At 42.8% G+C, this 21,956-nt stretch overlaps 1 protein-coding gene across 1 annotated transcript in view; it reads left to right on the top strand.

Annotated features, from left to right (window-relative positions):
* The first annotated feature begins 6,006 nt into the window (after positions 1–6,006).
* Positions 6,007–21,956, top strand: part of DZIP1 (DAZ interacting zinc finger protein 1) — a 40,318-nt gene continuing 24,368 nt past the window's right edge. The window contains exons 1-8 of the mRNA XM_082278010.1: positions 6,007–6,114; positions 9,663–9,732; positions 9,809–10,303; positions 15,391–15,475; positions 17,005–17,129; positions 19,274–19,435; positions 20,113–20,250; positions 21,225–21,287. Of these exons, the coding sequence (XP_082134136.1) occupies positions 9,730–9,732; positions 9,809–10,303; positions 15,391–15,475; positions 17,005–17,129; positions 19,274–19,435; positions 20,113–20,250; positions 21,225–21,287 (1,071 nt within the window). The 5' untranslated portion in view covers positions 6,007–6,114; positions 9,663–9,729. The remainder of the gene's footprint in view (positions 6,115–9,662; positions 9,733–9,808; positions 10,304–15,390; positions 15,476–17,004; positions 17,130–19,273; positions 19,436–20,112; positions 20,251–21,224; positions 21,288–21,956) is intronic.

Here is a 21,956-nt window from a genome sequence, read left to right as displayed (position 1 = left end):
CCTATTCCTTATCTCAACCCATGAACCCTTTGTTGTATGTTCTCTCCCTTGTCCACTTGCAAAGGGAGGGATAGAGAGGCTTTAGTGGGTTCCTGGCATCCAGCAAAGGTCAATCTACTACACATGATCCCTCGTGCAATTTCAGAAGCAGAAGAGGAGAAAGACTCAAAGGAACAAACGTCAACGTGGTGACCAGGACCTGAGGGAATGGCATGATGCTGGGTCAGGGAAGGTTTAGGTTGGCTATTGGGAAAAGGTTTTTCACCCAGAAACCTTTTTAACCAGGTTGGGCACTGGAACAGGCTCCCCAGGGAAGAGGTCACATCACCAAGTCTAAACTGGGGAAGCATTTGAACAATACACTTAGGCACAGGGTGTGACCCTTGGCGTTGTCCTGGGCAGGGCCAGGAATTGGACTTCAATGATCCTTCCAGCTCAGGACACTTTATCATTCTGTATTTTGGAATTTGAAAAATAGCAAAGCAATATAGCTGAAATGTAAAAATGCTTTCAAAGGGATTCATAAAAATTAGGCTGGTTTTAGAAACAAGCTTCTTCAGAAGTCTTGAGTTTGGTGGGAGAGGGTGGATGACAAAGACTACACTAATGTTCAAAGTGCTCGAAAGACCAAAAACCAAGGAATTTTTCCCAAGTTACTGCTGGTAATACATAGTAACATCAGAGGGAGGCAATTAGCAAGGAATGACTCTTGAAGCTACTCATTTCTTCAGAGACAGTGAACTGAATAAGGTGACATTTGGTGGAAATAGTTATATATGTGGAGGACCCTGGTATGCTTGGTGATGCAATTTCATTAATAATCTCAATTCCAAAACCACTCTAACAAAAGTTTCTTGACCCAGGAAAAGAAGCAATATAGCAGACTGTTGTGTTACATGCACAGTGTAGCATGAAAAAAAAGGAGGAGGTAAGAGAGGATGATAACCAAGGTAGCACTCCCAGGACTACTTCTTGTAAGAGGTCTCTCAGTCCTTGTACCTTGTTTTTATTCTCACCTATGTACATCCCTGTCAGAAACTTAGCTGTGATAGAGCTGAATGAAATAGTAGTGTACATCTGCTTAACATGGGGTTCTTGTTTATTTAGCCACATCTTTTGGGAATTTCACATTTGGATTGGTGTTCACAGGAGTGAATTGTGGGGAAATCCCTTTTTCTGGGTTCCTTTGCAGTAAATAGAAACAAAAAGGCTCCTACAGCCTACAGTTTAACACAAGAACGTAATTTACATGCTCTAAACTTGCACTTGGAAAAGCTGATCTTTGTCATTGAACTTGAAAAAGACTGTGAGGGTCCAGCCTTGTCTAGGACAAGGGAGCAAAAGATTTCATTTATTATGAAAACATGCCCCTATTAAAACGTGTATTTTATTTTTAGGGCATAGAACATATTTCAATTAAAATGCTACTCTGAAAGTAAAAAAACTTTGCTTCAAACATTGAGATACTGTTATTTTTCTGAAGTAGAGGATTTTGTTTTGAAAATATATGAAAAATGTTAACATTAAGGGCTTCTTCCTGTTTCTTGATTGAAGCCATTTCTGAAATACAGTCTATGCATAACTAGTTTTGATTTCCCTGAAGCTAGTTTTGGTTTACCTATTATTAATTACATATATTTTTCTCAGCTCAACTCCCAAGTTTCAAACCTCTGTGACACCAGCAAGCTGTTTTGTTTCTCTTGAATGTCTCTGATTTTACAAACTGTGAAAAATACCACTGACAAAGTACTGTGCCATCACTGAAGGTGTTGTTTCTTATTTTATGTTGCCAAAACACCAAACAAGCAAAGCTCGCACTTCCAAGAACTTTAACCAGAATTTAGAGCGTGTATGTGTGCAGCCTTACCTCTGCCTGCTCTAGCAGACATCTCCATACTCTTCCGTCCTAAGTGGGTGTTTCCACTCTCAAGACATTATTCATTCAAGCCACTGGCAACAGAACATCCCTCATGAGGAGTTTTACAAGTCCTGTAAGCCATTGGCCTGTGATGCCATCCAGCATCCTCTTTTACACGCCCAACTGCAGGATCAAAAGACTTCATTTACCCTTTAACTGCTAAAGTTCAAAAGACAACAGATTCACCTTGCCGGGGCCGCAACGATGGCCTGAGGAAATGAGGCATCTCGCATCTCTCTTAGAACCAGATATCCAGAGACCAAGCACAGACCATCTATGTCTATACATTACCTCTGCTCAAACTCACAAGTTTGTTCCAGCTAATCCTTCTTGCCACCCAGCACAGCAATCTGCAGACAAGTACAACCTAAGGAAGACAACAAAGAGCTTGTGCAGATTCTGCAGAGTGGCTGCTATGTTGATTAACACTTCATTTCCTTGTTTTCAGAAATAAGAGTTTTGCTGAATGCAGGACTTTGGAAAGTCCTGAGAGGACACCCAGTCCCAAAGCATACCCTTAAATTCTGAGTATCAGAATTGACACTATATGGGGGGGGGGGGGGGGGAAGGTGGAGTAAACATTGCCCTTGCATGCTTTGTGACTTAGGTTCTGAGAGATGGTGGTTTGTTTTCCTTTCTCATAGAGTTTATTTCTTGCCCACAAAAACTATTATAGCCCAGTCAGTGAAAAAGTACAATGTAGCTGTTAGAAAAAGAACAAATATCTAACATATGCCATTAAAAATTCACCTAGAGGTAGCTAAGTCTTAAAATCCAAGTATTTGGTTGTGTGACCTTTCTATTGCTGCAATTGTATCAAGGGTTTCAGTGTCTTTGCAGACATTTCTCTATAGTTAAGTTGAATTCCCTCCAAGTTTGGAAGAAAGGAAGATAAATGAACTGGCCATCTCAGTAAAATCCAGCTAGACTTGTTACAAGAAGAGAAATTTTTAAGAGAAACTATTTTATTTGAAGATAAAAAAGGTTTAATTTGAAAAAAATCTGAAGCACCCGAACTTGAAAATAAAACTTATCAAAATACATGGAGCAGCATCTATTCAAAGTGCTTAATTGTGGCTGGTGGCATTTGTTGGAATAAAGGAGGTGAGACACAAAAGGGTCAGGAGAGTGGTTCATTCTACCTTTCTTTTAAATATTTTGTTTTCCTGTGACAAAAATACATAAATCATTTCCTCAGTGAATGATGGAAAGTTTGAACAAATAGAAGTATTATAGGTATTTGTCATGGTTTAACCCCAGCCAGCAACTAAGCACCACACAGCCACTTGCTTGAAAATTGAAAAATATGCCATGGTAGAAACTGGCAGGAAGGAAAAGATTAAATAAACTAAGAATCTGGCTAGACTCATTATTATACTTGCACCATTCTGATGAAGTCAACTTTCCACCAGAGTTAATGATTACTTGTATGCGTCACTCTGAGAGCGCTGTAGGAGAGAGATTACTGAAGAGTCTGTTTCTCAATTCCCAAGACAGTTTTTCCACTGCCCTCTCTCAAATTAAAACATCTTGTAGCACACGTGTAGTCCTCCTCCATACTACAAAATCCACCAATAACTTTTTCACCTAACGCACCACGTAAGTGTTCTGAGGACACTGTCAGGCTAGGCTGCCGCTGCCCAGCCTCCCCCAGTGCCCAGGGCCCAGGACCCCATGTCAGCCCCTCAGCAACACTGCAGAAGGGTCAGTCTCCAGCTTACCACAGCCCTGCCCTGCCCAGCCTCCCTGAGCCCAGGAGGTGCCCAATGCCTTGGGCTGGGGCTTGCCCTGGTGCCCCCCTGCCCCAGCTGCCCCCCTGCCCCAGCTGCCCTGCTCCTGGCTGGCTGGTGGGATGGGCGGGTGGATGCTAAGTCCTGCCCTGACCAATGCACTGTGCAGCTGACCCACACTGACACCACTGCTACCCAGGACATTTCCCAAATAGCCATTGCCAAGATGTCATCATACTTCACCCCACGATCAGAACACTCTCATTTTTGTGTTCTCCAGTTGCAGGTGCCCTCTATGAGCCTCACAAATACCTTGCAAATGCTCTTGGTCCTCTACTAGTAAATCCACACTTATTTTAGGAGAGTAGTTTTGTCACCAGTGTATATAAGGGTAGAACTCGGCACTAATGTGGGTTAAAGAATACTCACCCTTGCCAAGTGAGGCTATACCACTTACAGCTAGTAATTAAAGATTAATCAAGTTCTGGAACAAATTAAGAGTGAAAGAATTACAGGGTGAGAGACCTCCCCTTCAGCACAGAAATCTTGGTTATAGCTCTCATCCAAGGCCTGCTTGTGTATTTTGTATTAAACAGATACTAGAATAAGCAACCAAAACCCACATGTTTCTGCACACTTCATACACCACTCCCCTCATCAACTGAAGAGCATTTCCAGCATTTTCTCACACAGGTAGCATTTACTTTGATATAAAAACCACTTTCATAGCAAGAGAGATCCTTAGAAGGCATGCTGAACAGCCTGTGGTGCTGCCATTAGGGCATTGTAAGGGCATGGGGTATAAAATTTCTTGGGCACCCAAGGGACTGCATTTGTGCATCTTGCTTTCTGAGTGCTCCAACCATTCACATAAAGCGCTCGCCAACTTGTATTGCATATTTGCCTCTAGGCCTGACCCAGAGAGGCTGTGACTGTCACTGCAGGTTTTCAAAGTCCTCTCTTAATTAAGGTTTACCACACTAAAGCCTTCATAAAGCATCTTATTCTGGCAATGCCTGCTTTAGTAGCCCAACAGACACAGATCTGCAGAAGCAAAAGTCTCTAGTACTGAGGACTGGATGTCCACATTTGACACATGTTCAGGTTTTCCTTCAGACTGGCCTGATCCTCTGGATTGAACACCCATTAGTGACTGGAGTATGCTGAGGTACCCTTGGAGCATCAAAAACAGAAGCACCTGAATGATTACCTCTCTTCTTAAAGCTGGTGTTCACAGCCTATCTGCCCACATGTACACTGTCGCAACAGTTCAGTAAGGTAAATTGGTGTCTCAGTAAGTCTGTGTACTTTGGAGAACACAATGGTGTGTCCCTGGCCAAATGGAATTCCTAAACTAAGATTAGGTGTTGCAAATGTCTAATGATTACCTCCATCACTGAATTTGCCAGCGTAATTTATATTAAATAAAAACTGAAATTTTCTTTGTGGCCACAAAGACTGCACAGCATTTATCACGGAAAAAACACAATTCAAAACCCTTAGAGGGAAGAGGAATAAAAGCAGAAGGATCTGATGTGGTCTGTAGCTGTAGGAATGATTCTACCTGCATGATACAACAGATACTTTCATTGAAAGTAAGAACTTCACCTGACATTAATTCAGTTAAGATACCTGCTGGAAAGCGTACTCCCGGCCTTATCCTTGTACTGGAACATGGTGTTCTCCTGCACACATCAGGAAACTCTCATGAAAGATCCACACCTTCTCCCGTTGGAGTTAGCACTACGCTCAGTCCCTCGGGCTTCCCTCCATCTCGGCAGGCAGGAGAGCCTCTGCAGCCCCTCAAGCTCCCCATCCAGCTCGGTAGGCAGGAGGGCTCCTGCGACCCCCAAGCCCCCCTCCATCTCGGCGGGCAGACGGGACCCTGAAACTCTCCAAACCTCCCATCCATCTTGGCGAGCAGGCGGGCTCCTGCCCCCACCGCACCGCTGCCCTGCCGCGCCGCCCGCCCCGCGCCGGCGGGGACTCCCCATCCCGCTAAGAAGCTCGCTGCTCCACAGGTTTAAACGTGTCGTCTTCGGTGACTGCGTGGCAAAACGTGCCTTGAATTTCCAAAGGCAGCCTTTCCAAAGCTTGTTGTAACTTCCCTTGCATTTTACAAAAAGGAAGAGAGAAGGCTGCTTCTCGGTCGGAGAGGCTCGGAACGGCATCAAGACAAAGGACATCCCGCCTGGGCATTAACATCTGCCGGGCAGGTTTCAAGGAGCGCGACTCGGCGAGCAGCGGGGGAGCCCTCGCCTCCCCGGCCGCCGGCCCCTCCGCAGCCGCCACCCGTGGGCTCGGGGCAGCGGGGCCGGCGCGGGACGGGCCCAGCGGGGGCCGGCGGGGCGCAGCCGCCCGCCCGCCGCGGCACCGCCGCTAACGGCCGGGGCGGGAGCGGCCGCAGCCCCGCCGCCCCTCCGCGCCCGGCGGCGCCCGCCGAGCCCCGCGGAGCTGCAGCCCGAGGTGAGCGCAGGAGTCTCCGCTTCTCCCCCCACCCCGGGCACAGGAGGGTGGCGGAAGGCAGCGCCCGGCGGGGCCTCTCCCCGGGGGCAGGCGGGAGGGAGCGGCCAGGCGGCCGCGCTCCGAAGCGGAGCCGGAGGTTTTGGCAGGCAGATGGAGCCCGGCTCAGGGCCTCCCGCAGGCCCGGCCGTGCTCGGCCGCCTCCCGGAATGCCGGGCCCGGGCCTGGCCCGCGGGCACCGCCGCGGCGAGGCGCCGCTTTTCTCCGGTGCCGCCCGCCCCGGCGGGGAGGGGAGGCCGGGGGAGCAGGCGGCGCCTCCCCTGACCGAGGGGGCCTGGCGGGTGGGTGATGACCCTGAATTCCTCATGGGCACAACTCCCAGAATAGAGTAAATCCGGCAGAAAAAAGGAAAAAGAGATCGAAAAGGGCCGCCTCACTCCTTCCGTACTTTTTCTATCTCCATCGAGATACCTGGGCAGCTTGAGCCTCTTCTCAACTTCGTGGTGCCCCTCCCACCCCTGGCAGTGTTCAAGGCCAGGTTGGATGGGGCTCTGAGTAACCTGGTCTACTAGAAGGTGTCCCTGCCCATGGCAGCTAGTTGGAACTAGATGGTCTTTAAGGTGCCTTCCAACAAAGACCATTGTATGATGTATAGATGATGTACCGCTGCAAGGTCACATTCAGTTAAAGCGGGTTTAGTTGGAGCAGCATGCAAATTGGTATGGATATTCCTGACTAGATATGTTGGTTGAGGAGAATAAGCTGTCCTCAGGCTTGGTTTACTTTGCTGGCTTTAAATAATGTTTGGTTACTTTTTTCTAATTAAACCCATGCATCTGTCAGTGAAAGGCCCATATTTAATGTATGCTTTTTCAGGCTCCTTCTGCTTAACACACAAATTGGTAGCTTGCAAAACTCACTTGTTTTTTATGTAAAGAAATTTCTCCTGTGTCAAATAGATACAGCACATATGAGGCTCAGATCTTTGTGAGTTAGATTTTGTTATGTGTAAATTAACAGTTCCTTTGATTAGAAAAAAATATTCAAATACCTGTTTTTCAAGGTGTTTTAAAGAATTTGAGGCATGAACATTTTAGACAATAGCCAGTATTTCAGCATTTTAAAAGATCTAGCTGCTTATAAATATAAGTGTATTTATACACTAAATCGAAGTGAATCTGTGTTATATTAGAAATAGCTCTGAAGAAGATTAGCAATATATTTTCTTACTTCAGGACTCTGAGCAGTGCAAAGCTCAGTGGTAAACCAGGCAGATCTATATTCGATATATATAAAAAAAAAGTTAAATAGATTTCTTTGAAGGTGGCAATTTGCTGGAGACCCTGTTCATGGAAAAGGAGGTGGCAAAAATGTCATCCTTGCAGGAGAAGACTGCAATGTTGCAAATATCACACAGTATCTTTCTAAATTAAAAACAAGTGGCATGGTAGGTGATGGAAGAATCTGAATGGAACTGAATCTTGGGTATTGCAGTAAAGTGTGACCAGTAAGCTTAAGGTTCAAGGTCCAAAAAGCAACAACCAACATGGAAACTTACATAAAACTAGAAGCTTGTAATTTGTAAGGATGCTTGTGTTGGTGCATGTAGCAACATTATTGGTACTTTCATGGAAGTAGTTCTCTTTGTGCTTAATGGTAGACATGTTACTGTTTATACTGGAGAGAGCAATGTTAAAAATGCAGATGAGAGGTGAGGTTCATTACACATTCCTAGGAGGTGAAGGGAGATATTAAGGGGTAATCTGAACTATGTGGAGGAGCTGAAAGGGAACAGAAGAGGCCTAACAAGATGGTTGGGATCTACAGTACATGATCTGTGAGAAGTTGTTGAGGGAGCTGGGCTTGTTTAGTGTGGTGGAGAGAAGGAAAAGGGACACTCTAGTAGTGGCCTACAGTTACTTGAACAATTGCTGCAAAAATATTCAAACCATTTTTTAATCTTGGTAACAGCAGATACTTAGTGAGATATTAGGAAAAATGTTTTCATCAGGAGGAGAGCACAGACATGCAACAGGTTGTACGGGGAGGTCATGGACTGTCTGTTCATATTAAATGCCACAGGTGATGTGAACTAGTGTCCGGCAGAAATTTGGAGTGGACAATGATCATCAGAGGTCCCTTGAGAACATCTCTGTGAGTCTATAATATATGATGTCGAGGAACCTATGGAATGGAGTGTATGGTCAGATATGTATTGCATGAATGTTCTTGGAGAGATGTGTATCTAGGAATGACCAAGAGGATGAGAAACTGAAATATGTGTGGAAGAGACGGAAAAGTTAGAGAGGTATAAATGGCAGTAATGGTATAAATGGAGGGATACATGGCAGTAAGGCAGATGTAGCATAGGGGACTTGAAATACTAAGAAATGGTAACAGGAAGAGCAAGTTTCTGGAGAAGAGTGGTAAGGATGAGTGAGGAAATAGGGTAATTTTGTATGATGGAGGAGAAAGATGCTCCTGCTTAGAAACAGTGTTTGAAGCAACTGAGCAGGAGCAATGGAAACACCAAACTGGGGAGTACTGGGAATTGTGGTGGGGCAGGGATATAGGCAGTTGGATTGCCTTGAAGAAAGTATTTGGGCCTGGATGGTGAAGTAGATGATGTACACAAGCCGTGAGGTGCTTCATGAGGCTGAAGTGTTTGGGATCAGTAGAATGAGACAGGAATGAGAGATGTGGCAAGGTTGTAGGGTTGTATGGTTGCAAGAGCAGGTCTGGTGTGTGGTGCTAGCAGGCAGAGGTATGTTGATTTGATGAGTGAGGAGAGCATGTGGAAGAAGAATGCAAAGTCTGTGACTGTGTTAAGGTGAGGAAGGTATTCAAAAGCACCCAGCAGGAGGTTGGTGTGTGGGAGGGGTATGGAGTTGCATTGGAGAGATTGCACAGAGCTACCAGCTGAGGGACATGAGGGTGCAGCAGCGTGAAGCAGGTGTACAGAGAAACGACATATGTATGTATGCTGATGGTGGGGAGGTGACAGGTGCCATCACATCTGGGAGAAAGATGAGTAGGCGAGGCTGGAGAAGAGCATAGGACAGCACAGGGGTAGAGGAGTGTAAGTCATGGTGGTGTGTGAAAGGTTTGAGTCAGGAGCAGCACGGAGGAGACACAGGGTGGGGAGGCACGTTGATCCAGTGAACGTGCGAGCAGGGTGCCATGTACAGACTTCACAGAAATGAAGGGAACGTGGAGAGAGAAAGCATACGCTGTGTAGCTGTGTTAAGGGTGCATATACATAAGAGCGGAGCCGAGGAGATGTTTGTTGATGCGAGTAGCGTGTGGAGATGGTAAAGGATACGCTGCGTACGGTGCGCGGGGCAGGGGGAACACCGGGACCGGCGGGAGAGGGCTCCTTAACGCGGCGCTGCCCGGAGACTGTGGAGGCGTCGTGGGAGGAGGATGCCGGGAGGGAGAAGGGGACGGGATTTATGCCGAGCACGGAGCCGAAGGGCCGTGGGGCGGGGAGCGGCGGGGCGGGCGGGAGGGAGGCGGCACAGCGCGGCGTCACTGCCGCCTCCCCCTCGCAGGCCGGGGCTGCTATAGCGACGCGGAGGACGCCGGCGCCGAGCGAAGCCGCAGGGACGGAGCCCGGACATGGTGAGCGCCGTGACGGACGGGCGGGCGGCGGGGCGGGGAGCGCCGGCCCGGGCTGAGCCGTGTCTCTCTCCCGCAGCCCTTCTCCCAGCGCACCTACCACCCGCCGGCGGCCGGGCCCGGCGCAGGACCGGCGGCGTTTCCCGCTTTCCAGTTCCGCGCGCGGCACGAGAACCCGGACTGGCGGCGTCTGAGCACCGTGGACGTGGAGCGGGTGTCGCGGGAGGGGGACGTGGCGGCCCTGCAGGCGCACCTGGAGCATGTCACCTTCTGCAGCGCCGAACGGGAGTGCTGCCCGCACTGCCAGGGCCCCGCGGACCCGCTGCTGCTGAAGCTGCTGCGCCTGGCGCAGCTCTCCACCGAGTACCTGCTGCACTCCCAGGAGTACCTCAGCGCCCAGCTCGGTAGCCTGGAGGAGGCCCTGCGAGAGACACAGGCGCAGCGCGACCAGCTGGGCAAAGAGGTGGCCCAGCGCATGCAGGAAATCCAGGGACTCAAGGAGGAGTGCCGGCGGAGGAAGAAGATGATCAGCACCCAGCAGATGATGCTGGAGGCACGAGCCAACTACCACCAGGTGAGAGGAGAGGGCCTGGTGGCCCAGTCACCCACACCTTGCCAGCTCTGAGCCTGCTGGGATGGGTGGCAGAGCAGCCCCACTCTGCTGGGGTACAGTCGCTTGGTGGGTGAAAGGCTGGAACTGCAAGGACCAGTGACCTTGCAAAGGGAAGTGCCTTGCTTCCACTTGTTTGCCGTCTGTTTCAGAGACTCTTGGGAGAGTGCTACATCATCTTTAACGAATCCTCTTGTTACAAACAAGTGGTCTTTACTTTTGGATTTGCTTTAGATGTATCTGAAATGTCAGATACACACACATACAAAACCTGTGATAAATATATTACTACTTTGTGTTGCTCTGTGTCTTGTCAACTGCATGGTCAGAAAACACACAGGGCAAATACATCAGAACTGATGCTGAGCAGTAATGTACTGTCTGCAAGTAGTCACTGACCTGCACTGATGTTCTTCAGGCATAAAGTTTCTACTGGTATGTGTGACTCAGAGGTGACTCAGGCAAGATGGTAAAGAGCTTCAGTGAGTTAGCTCAGCTCTGATTCCACAACAATCTGTTCCTGAAGGGTCTTCCTTAGGAGCCTTACTACGTAGCTGTTCTGACTGACAGTGTCACGGCACTGTTTTTATTGGGAGGGTTTTTTGTCTCACTACAGTGGTGTGGTAGTTTAAGTATTTTTCAGCTTCAGCATTTTCCAACAGGTTTCAGGAATGCAACTTTCATGTTCAAATGTAATCTGAAATCTAAAGAGTACACTGGACACAGACTTGACATGATTTCAGATTAGCTCTGTATGTTTAAAGTTACAGGCAAAGTTCCAATATTTAAGACATCAACTAAGTTGGCTCAAGGGTTTATGTAATGGAAAAGGTACCTTATGCCCCAGGAGTAGAACTGTACATATGGCAAGGTTCATGCATTCAAGTATTAGTCTCAAGGACAAGCGGCTGAAATGGTATTATTTTAAAAAACCTTTATACAACTTACAAAGCAGTTTGTCTGTCCTGTGTTGCAAAAGAAAACTGATTGCATGTGTCATTTTATGTGTAAATTTAAATAATTCTCATACTGTGATTGCCAAATATTATCAAGTCTTATGGAAATATTTGTAGTGTGCTACTGTCTCTGTGGAAGCTGAAAAACATGGTAGTGAACTTGTCTCATTACTAATCTGTTCAATGGCATTTGCAGTAGAACAGAGATGGAAATCTATTTCCCATTTGTAATTTGATTTCATATAAAGTAAACTTCTGACCTCCCCCCTTTCTTTCTTCTCTGTTAGTAATTTCTTTTCTCTAGAAGTTATTTAAGAAGTTATTTAAGAAAAATGAGTTCAGGGAATGATGTTCAACAATACCTGAAGTTCCTACAGTGTTTTCAGGAGTGTGAATGCTAGAGATAAACTGAACTCTTCCTAGTGTTTGTAAATGCAGGGTAGCAGTGTGATCAGTAAACAGTAGCTCTGTGATACTTATCTGTACCATGATATTGCCTGATCTAGGTTGACAGACAATAAGGGTTTTACTGGTGTTCCTGAGAGGGTAGTTCGGATTCCATCCCCTCAAAGTCCTGGATGTTTTACAAATATGCCTGTTACTTGCCTCTTTTAGTGGAGGTACACTTTATAGTTAATGTAAATTTGTTTAAGAATTCAGATGTGATGCCTTTAATCCATCATCAATATAAGTTTAACCATGAAATGCTACTATAAAATGGTACTGATACCTACAAGTCATAAATTTAAGACTTGTTGGTCACTACCTTCATGTGAGTAATACAAATTTAATTTTAAATAATATTTTTCACTTTTTTGATATTTTGTTCAGAAATCTTACATTCTTATGTACAATGTAGGAATAAAGTGATGTTGTGGTTAACCCTGTGAAAAGTAGTTGCAAGAAGTGTTGCATAATTCAAAACCTAAATATTCCCTGTGTTAATCCTGTCTCCTGCAGTAAGAGTTTGCTTTCACTACCAGCAAGTCAAACTGACATGAAGTTTGTGCTTGAATGGATAACATTATTTCACAGCCAATTTAATTCTGTAAATCATGTGCAGTCTGTTACACTGTAAGCTCCCTCTTGGTTGGCAGTAATGCTTTGCTGCCGTACTACATCACTTTATTTTGGTTTTTTATTAGGTCTTGCATTTGTTCAACAAAATTTGTCTTAATTATTCATGGCTTTAGTGTTTGCTGAAAGGTGTGTTTTATAGGTTACCCAACTTCCAGTGGCAGCATTTTAAATATAATATGAAATCTGGGAATTTCATATAATCACAGAATCATTTAGTTTGGAAAAGACCTCTGAGATCATCAAGTCCAACCTTTGACTGATCATCACCTTTTCAACTAGATCATGGCACTAAGTGCAGTGTTCACTCATTTCTTGAACACCTCCAGGGATGGTGACTCCACCACCTCCCTCAGCAGTCCATTCCAATGTTTAACCACCCTTTTAATGAAGAATTTCCTTCTGATGTCCAACCTGAACCTTCCCTGGCACAGCCTGAGGCTAAGTCCTCTTGTTCTGTCAACAAGAAGAAGAGAAGAGGCTGACCCCTGTGTTATTACAACTTCCTTTCAGGTGGTTGTAGAGTGATAAGGTCTCCCCTGAGCCTCCTTTTCTGCAGGCTAAAACACCCCCAGCTCCCTCAGCTGCTCCTCATAGGTCTTACCCTTAAGACCCTTCACCAACTCTGTTGCCCTGCTCTGGACACACTCCAGCACCTCAATGTCATTCTTGTAGTGAGTGGCCCAGAACTGGACACAGGATTTGAGGTGTGGCCTCACCAATGCTGAGTATAGAGGGACAATCACTGCCCTGGTCCTGCTGGCCACAGTACTGCTGATACAAGCCAGGATGACACTGGCCTTCTTGGCCACCTGGGTACACACTGGCTCGTGTTCAGCAGCTGTTGACCAGCACTCCCTGGTCCTTTACCACTGAGCAGCTTTACAGACACTGCGCCAAGCCTGTAGTACTGCAGGGGATTGTTGTGGCTGAAGTGAAGGACCTGGTGCTTGGTCTTGTTTTACCTCATAAAATTGGCCTCTCTCTGTTGATCCATGCTATCCAGATCCCTCTGCAGAGCCTTCCTGCCCTCTGTAAGATCAACACTGCCATTCAGTTGGTGTTGTCTGCAAATTTACTGAGGGTGCACTCAATCCCCTCATCCAGATCATCAATAAACATTGAACTGGGCTGTCCCCAACAGTGATCCCTGGGAACACAGTTAGTGACCAGATGCCATCTGGATACAACACCACCACAATCTCTGGGTCCGTCCATCCAGCCAGTTCTTAACCCAGCAAAGAGTGCACATCTCCAAGCCACAGGCTGCCAGCTCTTCCAGGAGAATGCCATGGTAGATGTGTTGAAGACTTTGCCGAAGTCCAGGCAGACAATATCCACAGCCTTTCCCTTATCCACTAGGCAGGTCACCTGGTCATAAAAGGATCACGTTGGTCAGGCAGGACCTGCCTTTCCTAAACCCATGCTAGCTAGGTCTGATCCCTTGGTTGTCCTGTATGTGATCACACTGAAGATGATCTGTTCCAGAGCATTGCCAGGCACTGAGGTCAGGCTGGCAGGCCTGTAGTTTCCCAGATCGTCCTTCTGGCATTGATTATGATGACAAGATCTTGAATCTGTTAACTTGGTTTCTTACAGTCATATCACACCGATAAGGAAAAATGACTTATTTGAATGCCTGTGGTTTGTTAAAATGTCTTGATTTGAAAAAAAGTAGAGATAGTGATGCCATGATGATTTTTTGCCTTTTCTTTTATACCCCTTTTATATACCTTCTATAGCTTTTTGTATTCTTAGCATTTTTTAGCCTACATTCTTAGACTTATTTTGTTAAGCTAGGAGATTAACATCTTAGAAGCCTTGTAGTTAGGGATCAGAAAGCCCCAGACACCAAGGTCCTCTCCAGAACACATTTTGTAAACTGAGATAGGACCATCCAGGGGGAGATTCCTTGGGGAGGGGTGCTCACTCGAGCCTCTCACTGGGGAGTCTTTGATAGATGTGCTAATTAGTAAGACCTATAATGTTATACCAGATCTTTTGTGGGTGTGCATTGCAGTGTGCATTTCAGTGCATTCCACCTGGACGTGTGCACCTAAGGATCCTTAAAATAAATACCAAGGTAAAACCCCTTTTTCCATTCTAACCGTGTTTGATTCTTGATTTTAAGACCAGGAAAAGGCATCAACAGAGGTAATGAATGACCCTAAAGTGATGAGGGGCCCTCATGCATAGTCTTGAAGTATGTTACAGAGTTTGTAGATGTAGCTTCTGTTCTTGTACTACCCGTCTATTTTTAATATATTCTGAACATTAGTAGAATGTACTTTGAAGGTGAACAAAAGGGTATTTTAAAAAGGGTGGGATCCAAATTTGACTTAAAATTTAAATTCAAAACTAATAAGTAAATTATAGAAACAGAAATTGAAACAACTTTGTACTTCAGAAGGATGCTAGGTAGCATATTAATGTAGCTATGTACCTTTTCTTACAAAATTGTGTACTGTTACCTCCCCGTGGTTGAAATGTCTGAGTATTTTACATATCCTTTGAATATTGCCATCTTACAACTCATATGCTCAAACCCGTCTTTATTGGTTTTTTTCCAGCTTTGTGGTGCTCTACTTTGTGGTGTTAAATGAATTTTAAGAACACCTGAGCTGCTAGTTGGCTGGAGTCTGTATATTTTGCTGAAGAGGGTTGTCATACCTTTCCCTTATAGTTCTCTACCTACATATATGAGTCCTTGTCTGTGGTTTATATCTGAGTTTGAACTTGCTTGGCCAGAGTCTTTTTTGTTCAGTTTGTACAGTGCCTAGCACAATCAGATTCTTGCTCATGACCATCACTGTGAAACTTTAGATAGCACAAATGTACTGATAACTTTACAGAAATTGGGTACCATGTGAATTTTAGTCCTTATTCTTGTGAGATGGAATTTATTAAAGTTATCTTCTTTTGACATATGAGCAAAATGTAATAACCTGTTAAAAACCTTAACTTTATTTACCAAAAAGATGTTACTAATCTGTTTTTAACTGGCTTTTTTTTTTCTAGTGTCCGTTTTGTGAAAAGGCTTTTATGACGTATTCCTTTTTACAAAGTCACATTCAAAGGCGTCATCCAGGAGAGTCTGAGATCGGTATGTGCTTTAATGTTATCAAAAAAATTAAGAGAGGTAGTTTAGAAAAGTGTAAATATAATGAGGATGTGCAGTCCATGATTTTGTGTAACTTGGAAGAATATTTTTTACTTTCCATTTTTAGGTGGCAGATACCAGTTTGTGTGAATGCAAGTGCCACTGACTGATTAAATGTATTGGGCAACATATGTTTCAGTCTCTGGAAAATAGTTAACAAAAACCTGTGTGCCATATTTGCAGCACCTTTTCGAACTAGCATTTCCGTTGAATACTTCAGCCAGTTGCACAGTTCAGAGCACAATTTCTCTTTAGGCATGTATGTTATAAAGGCGTGGGTAAAATGAACAAGTTGCACTAAGGAAAATAAAATTTGTAGATGTATATGAATTTTTAAAACATAAATAATCCACCCTGCCTGAAATCAGTTTGAATTGGCTCTCCTGAACTAAACTGACTGTAAAATGTAGCAAGAAACTATTAAGAACAGTCTAACTTCATCTATCTATGATACTCAAGGTTGCTTTACCACTAACTTGCATACTTTTTCTCTCTTCACTGGAAGATGTTTGGTTTGAAAAACAATGTTCTCAAAGTTTCTTACATTCATATCTAAATTCTTTCCTTCCTGCTAGGCTGCATACTTATCGCTAAGGAGTAACAAGTATTGACAAGTAACAGCGATTACAAACAAGTTAGGAAAAAAGGATCATTGAGAGGAGAAAAAGTGGGAAGGATCTAATGAGGTCTGAACTGTAGCTTGTCAGCTGAATAAAACAGCAGCAAGAGTGAAAGGGGTCTGAGTAAGCACCTGAGGAAGTGTGAATATACTGGAAGAAGAAAGAAGCTCTTGGGTACCTTACAGTTGATAAAAATGACAGTGGAAGATGCTGCAGAATCAGTTGAAGTAGTTGTTGTATAAAAGGATTAGCCTGAAATGGCTCTCTAGGGGAAATACCCCATGCAGTTATTTCTGGAATAATATTCTGCATTGTGCTCAGATTCCCAGATGATGGGCAAGTAAATACTTGGTAAATTGATGAAATGTTTCACAACTGGAGATTGTTGTGACTTGTGCATATTTTAACATTTTTCGTTTGATATTCCCCCAATTCTTTTCACATAAATAATTCGTTGTATTCCAAGTGGACTCCTTACAAAAGTTATTTAGAATAAATGTAACCTAAAAGAATTGAATAAGTGAGATTCACTTTGTCCTTCATACATTCTTTTTATGACCCTGTGTTGCTTAGATTCCTTTGAAATTAGATTATAGAACACTTTTTCATGTAAATATTTCATAAACTGTTTCACATGTCAGTAGTACAAGTATTTGAGGATAAGTTAGCAGTCCAGAGAATATATGTATTTAAAAGCATCTATGGAGAGTCATGGTAGTGGGAGGGAAAGTGGTCTAAGAAAGTCACACTTCATGAAGATGTTACTGAAACACTAGAAATGTATTTGCAGTAAGTATCACAGTTCCAGAAATTGCAACAAACCTTTTTAAAATCTGTGTTTCTTTCAAACAGAACAGAAGAGGAAAGGAAAGATAGAAAAATTGCAGGATGAGATTGAAAACCTGAAGGAGCAGTTGCAGCTCACCAAGTCCCAGTTAGAGTTTGAACAACAGGCTAATTTGGCCAGGTTGTCTAAGGTAATATGTACTAAGTAATGTGAACGTCTCAAGAGAATTAGCGCTTTGAACTGTGTTCACTCAACCCAGAGAAGTGCTGGATTTCCCTACTTTGAACACTTTCAAGATTCAGCTAGACAAGGATATCCTGGAGGATAATCCCTTCCAACCTGATATTCAATGATTGATGGTGATTTTCTTCCTTGTTTTCAGAGGAAACCCTGATCCTCTGTAAAACATGGAGTGTTTCTTTCCCTGAACTCAGCTTCAGGCTTCTCTTTTTCAGTCCTCTTGTTCCCCCTTTCTTCGAACTGTTCAGCATCCATTTTCAGAAGTACTGAATGACCAAATCAAAAGCTGGTTGAGTTTCACTTAGGAGTGCAGGTACTGTCAGAATAATGGGCCTTGGCCCTATGTGGACATGTGGAAGGTATTCTACTCATTCATTCTGTGCGTAGCTTTTGAGAAGTACATCTATAACATTCCTCCTGCCCCTGAAGCATTGTTTTGTTTATGAGATGGAACTTGGAGTATTCATAAGAGTGCAGTGTAGATTTTTTGGTGCCTTGGGGGCCTCTTTCGAAGTGACTTGTCTTAGCTGAGACTCCTAACTGCAAGGGGGACTACCTGAAATGTCCTGAAGCTACAGTCTGCAGTCTTACACAACAGGAAGCTTTCAAAACTTCTCTTTTTTCTGCAATGTCAGGGAAGATAGAAATGTGAAGTGTGACTGGATACAGTTTGTCTGCCATTACTGACATCCACTGTCAATTTGGGTGTCATAATGTTACTGTCTTTTGATTGAAACAACAGAAGATCTTTCCCATGTTGGGTTTTTCTTAGGAGAACTACTACTGAAGGGAATTTGTATATAAACTGCCATGCTTCCTATTATTGGTCCCTTCTGCTCCTTCATGATGAAAGGATACAGATGATCCTATTCTTCCTAGTTGTACAGTGATTGCATGTTATAGTTAGGGAACAAATTCAGAGTGAATGCTGTGATGCAAGATGTGTTTCCTAAAAAAATATGTATGTCCTGGGCAGTGAAATGCAGAACTTTAAACTATTTGAGATCTATATAAAAATGCATCACTATGTAATGGAATGGTTGAAGCAATCTAACAGATAAAGTGGGGTAAATGTATATGGGGATAAAATGGTTCTAATTGGGTTCTGAGCTGAGTGCTATTACTGAAGGGCAAGATCTAAGCTTGTGATACATAGTCCTATGGAAATATTAGTAGCAGCTAGCAAAGAAAATCAAATATTATCACTTACTCTGAAAAATCCCTGTGCAAGCCACAGCCTAAATACAGTGTATGAGTCTTGTACCTTCATCTCAAAAGAGGATAGGATAGAAATATAAAATTTATGGAGATAGGCTACAAAGATGATCAGTCAGTATTTAGAATGACTGAGTATGCTGAGAGTTGACAGTCTGAAAAAGAGACAACAGGTTAATGAAGATAGAGGGTGAGATACTGATACCTGTGAAGTAATGAATTACACAGAGTAGCAATGAACAATTCCCTCTGTGCTCCAGTTCAGGGCTCAGAATCCATCAAATGTACCTAGCAGGAGCTAGATTCAAACAACAACAAGAAAAGTACTTGGCTCTTCATGCAGCTTGTGGAGCTCATTTGCAAAAGGTGATGCAGCCACAGGGGATGACTGCAAAGTGTATGAAGAGAAATATAGTTAAAGTTATGCAGTTAATGAAGGTCACAGAACTTCAGGCTGAAGTTCACAGAACTATCAGGCTGAAGAAGTCCTCTGAAAACAGTTGGCAACTTGGAGACTGAAGGAGAACATGCACGTTTGCTTGCCCCAATATTAATCTTCTTACTTTCACACTTAATGCCTTTGTGAGAAACAGGATGCTGAACTAAGTGGATCTTTGATATGACCAGGTAAGGTCATTTGTGTTTTATTCAGTGAAAAATAATGAACTGCCAAAACTTTTTGAAGCATACTTGTTTTGCTAGCAAAATATATAGTTTGCTACCCTTGAATACTTGGAAAAACTGGTGTTTTTTATGTTTTTTGATGTCACAATATTTCCCAAATATTGAAAGTGACTGCGTTCCACATGTAGTTTGGGAGCTTGTGTTTGTATTGAATGTGAGGAAAAATAACAAATAATGTTTTTTTAACAATTTCAGGAATGTGAACAGCAAAAATCAAAAGAAGAAGAAATCCTACAATCATTTCATAAATGGAAAGATGAGGAAAGAGAGAAATTGGCTGATCAAATAGAAAAAGTGAAAGAGATGTTTATGAAAGAGCTTAAAGAGTTATATTCAAGAAATTCAACCTTAGAAAACGTAAGCAGTTTAAATTTTCTAACATTTTAAAGCATGAATCCCTTACAGTAGATAGCAGTGAACTTCACGTATTTGAAATGTGATATAATCTTTGTAAAGGTCTTCCTACAGAACTCTAAAAATAATGATTGAATGGTAGCCATAGCTATATCTTTGTGTACTGGTATTTTATTAACATAATTTCGGGTTTGTGCTTTTTGTAATTTAAAGGATTGTTTTGGAAGAATGATTGATCCCTTCAGCAACTGTGTCAGTTTTTCTTTACTCCTCAGCCTTTGAATGCCTGTTTATGGATTAGTAGATATTGTTGTGGTTGCTGCATGTTAGGTATCCTTATGTTAATATTCTCATAAGTGTCATGGAGGAAGCTAACCTCTGCATTATAGTCCTGACAGAATTTGTGTGTTTTCAATACATGCTTTGGAAACGCTTACTAGGAAGGGAACCATAAAACTATGGCTGAGAACAAATCTGCATGGCATTACCAGAGTAGCTTATATTTTGTAGCTGCTAGGTCCTGTGTACTTTTACAAGTCATATTTATGTTCGATGAAGATACTATTAATTATGTGAAATTTGATAAATGCTGAACTCATGAGAAATGGGAGAAGTACCTGATGCAATCTCTGCATAACTGTGTTTAAAGAAAATTTTGTATTCCTCCTTCCTCCTATCAGCAACTGTTAGAATTACAAAAGTCCAATACGCAACAAAAGTCCAATTTAGGAACACTGAAAGACAGCCATGAATTTACAGAGGAGAAACCTCAGCGTCCTCAGGATCATCCAAATGTGGTTAGATTTCTGGACAAACAGGTAACACTGTAACTTAATGTATTGCTTTTGACAGATTACTTGTGTTCTTTTTATTTTTGTTCATATCTGAGTAGGATATGAAATCCATAAGTAAAATTTTCATTCTTCTCAATGCCAAAAATAGCTGTTTTTAAAAATTTAATACTATTTAATCCTATCCATATAATGGCAAGCAAGGATTTATTTTCTTTATCCTTTATAAATGAAGTAATTGTTATTTATTGATTTTCTCGTATTATGATTAAATATATCTATCTTTGCCAAATATGGAGGCAATTCAATTCCAGAAGTCTCTAATAAAGCATTTATGTCTACTGATCTGTGAGGCCACTTACTGAAAAATTGGAATATTCCATTTCCCAAGATGAAAAAGAAAATTAGGAAACTTTCTGACAGGATTTGCCAACCTGTGTCTTTTTTTTTTTTCATGGTTTTTGGGATGTGAAGGTCTTTGTTTATTGCTGGTATTATACAGAAGTTTGGTCACTTCTGCTCAAAGATGTGCAAAACTTAGTTTTGCTTTATGGGGTTTTTTATTTCATCAAAGAAAATCGGCTTCACTCTAAAACTCATATGTTAATATTGGGGTTTTGTCATTATTACGCAAAATACATTGCTAATGAGTGCTCAAAATTACATTATTTAGAGGGAAAACCCCCTGTTCTTACTACTCTTTTTGTTAATACACAGATTAATGCATGTCAATACATCAAAATGCTTGTGTATTTCTCACTCACTGTGACTGCATATACAAATCAAAGAGCAAATACAGTTTCTAGAGTGATTGGTAGGAAAACCACACTCAGATATATAAATCATGCTGATAACTGTTCTGGGCATTAAGTACTGGGTTACTCAAATTTCATATAATCTGTCATCTTCGTGGTATTTATGCTTTATTTAGAAAAATAAAGCTGCATATATCGAACTAAGTGTGTTGTTAACAAGAATTAACATGGATTTCCTCTATGCAGGAAAAAAAGTGGACATCTTTAGTACAAGCCCTCCGTCATGACCATGAGACAGAAAAGTCCGTGGTAAGTGGCACAGCAAACCACTTACGCCTAAAGGAGACATTTTTCTTATTTTATTGCCCTCTCAGTAGTGCTTGATATGCTCTAGTACATCTGCTAGATATCAAGAGTTTGTAAGAGTGTGTCCTCTTAGCTGTATTTATCATCTCGGTGTTTCATGGTAGGATCTTGGTGTTTCAATTAAGGCCAGGGTGAAACTGAATTTATCATTTCTGAATCTGACAGAAAACTGAAACTGTATCTGTATTTTGAAGAGCTTACAGCTGATTCTGTGACCACTGTATTACACAGTATTTTCCGTGTTACATGGGTAGGCTGAATAGTTGAGATATGACTTGCCAACATGTAGCTTTCATCCACCCTGTACCTGCTGCTACCATGGACCTATGGCATATGTCTCAGTCTTCTTTTTTTCCTCTCTGTCACTTCTCTATTGCTTTTTCTGTTGTAGCTTTCTAATTCAGAATCTGCGCAGCTTTTCCAGGAAAAAACACCATGGCATTTTATTTTGCATCAGTTTATATATTTTACTATACAAAGCTTTATTCCTCAGATTTTTTTTTATGTCGGCATTTCTTTTTAATCTCTTTCCTGCTTTGTTTCTCTTGCTTCTTTTCCTTTCATTTTCCTTTCATCTGCGTGACCATGTAAGAACTGAGCAGATCATAGTGG

The sequence above is a fragment of the Coloeus monedula genome (assembly GCF_965178545.1).
Source record: "Coloeus monedula genome assembly, chromosome: 3".
In the NCBI taxonomy this organism is placed as follows: domain Eukaryota; kingdom Metazoa; phylum Chordata; class Aves; order Passeriformes; family Corvidae; genus Coloeus; species Coloeus monedula.
This window is presented reverse-complemented; position numbering and strand designations above follow the sequence as displayed.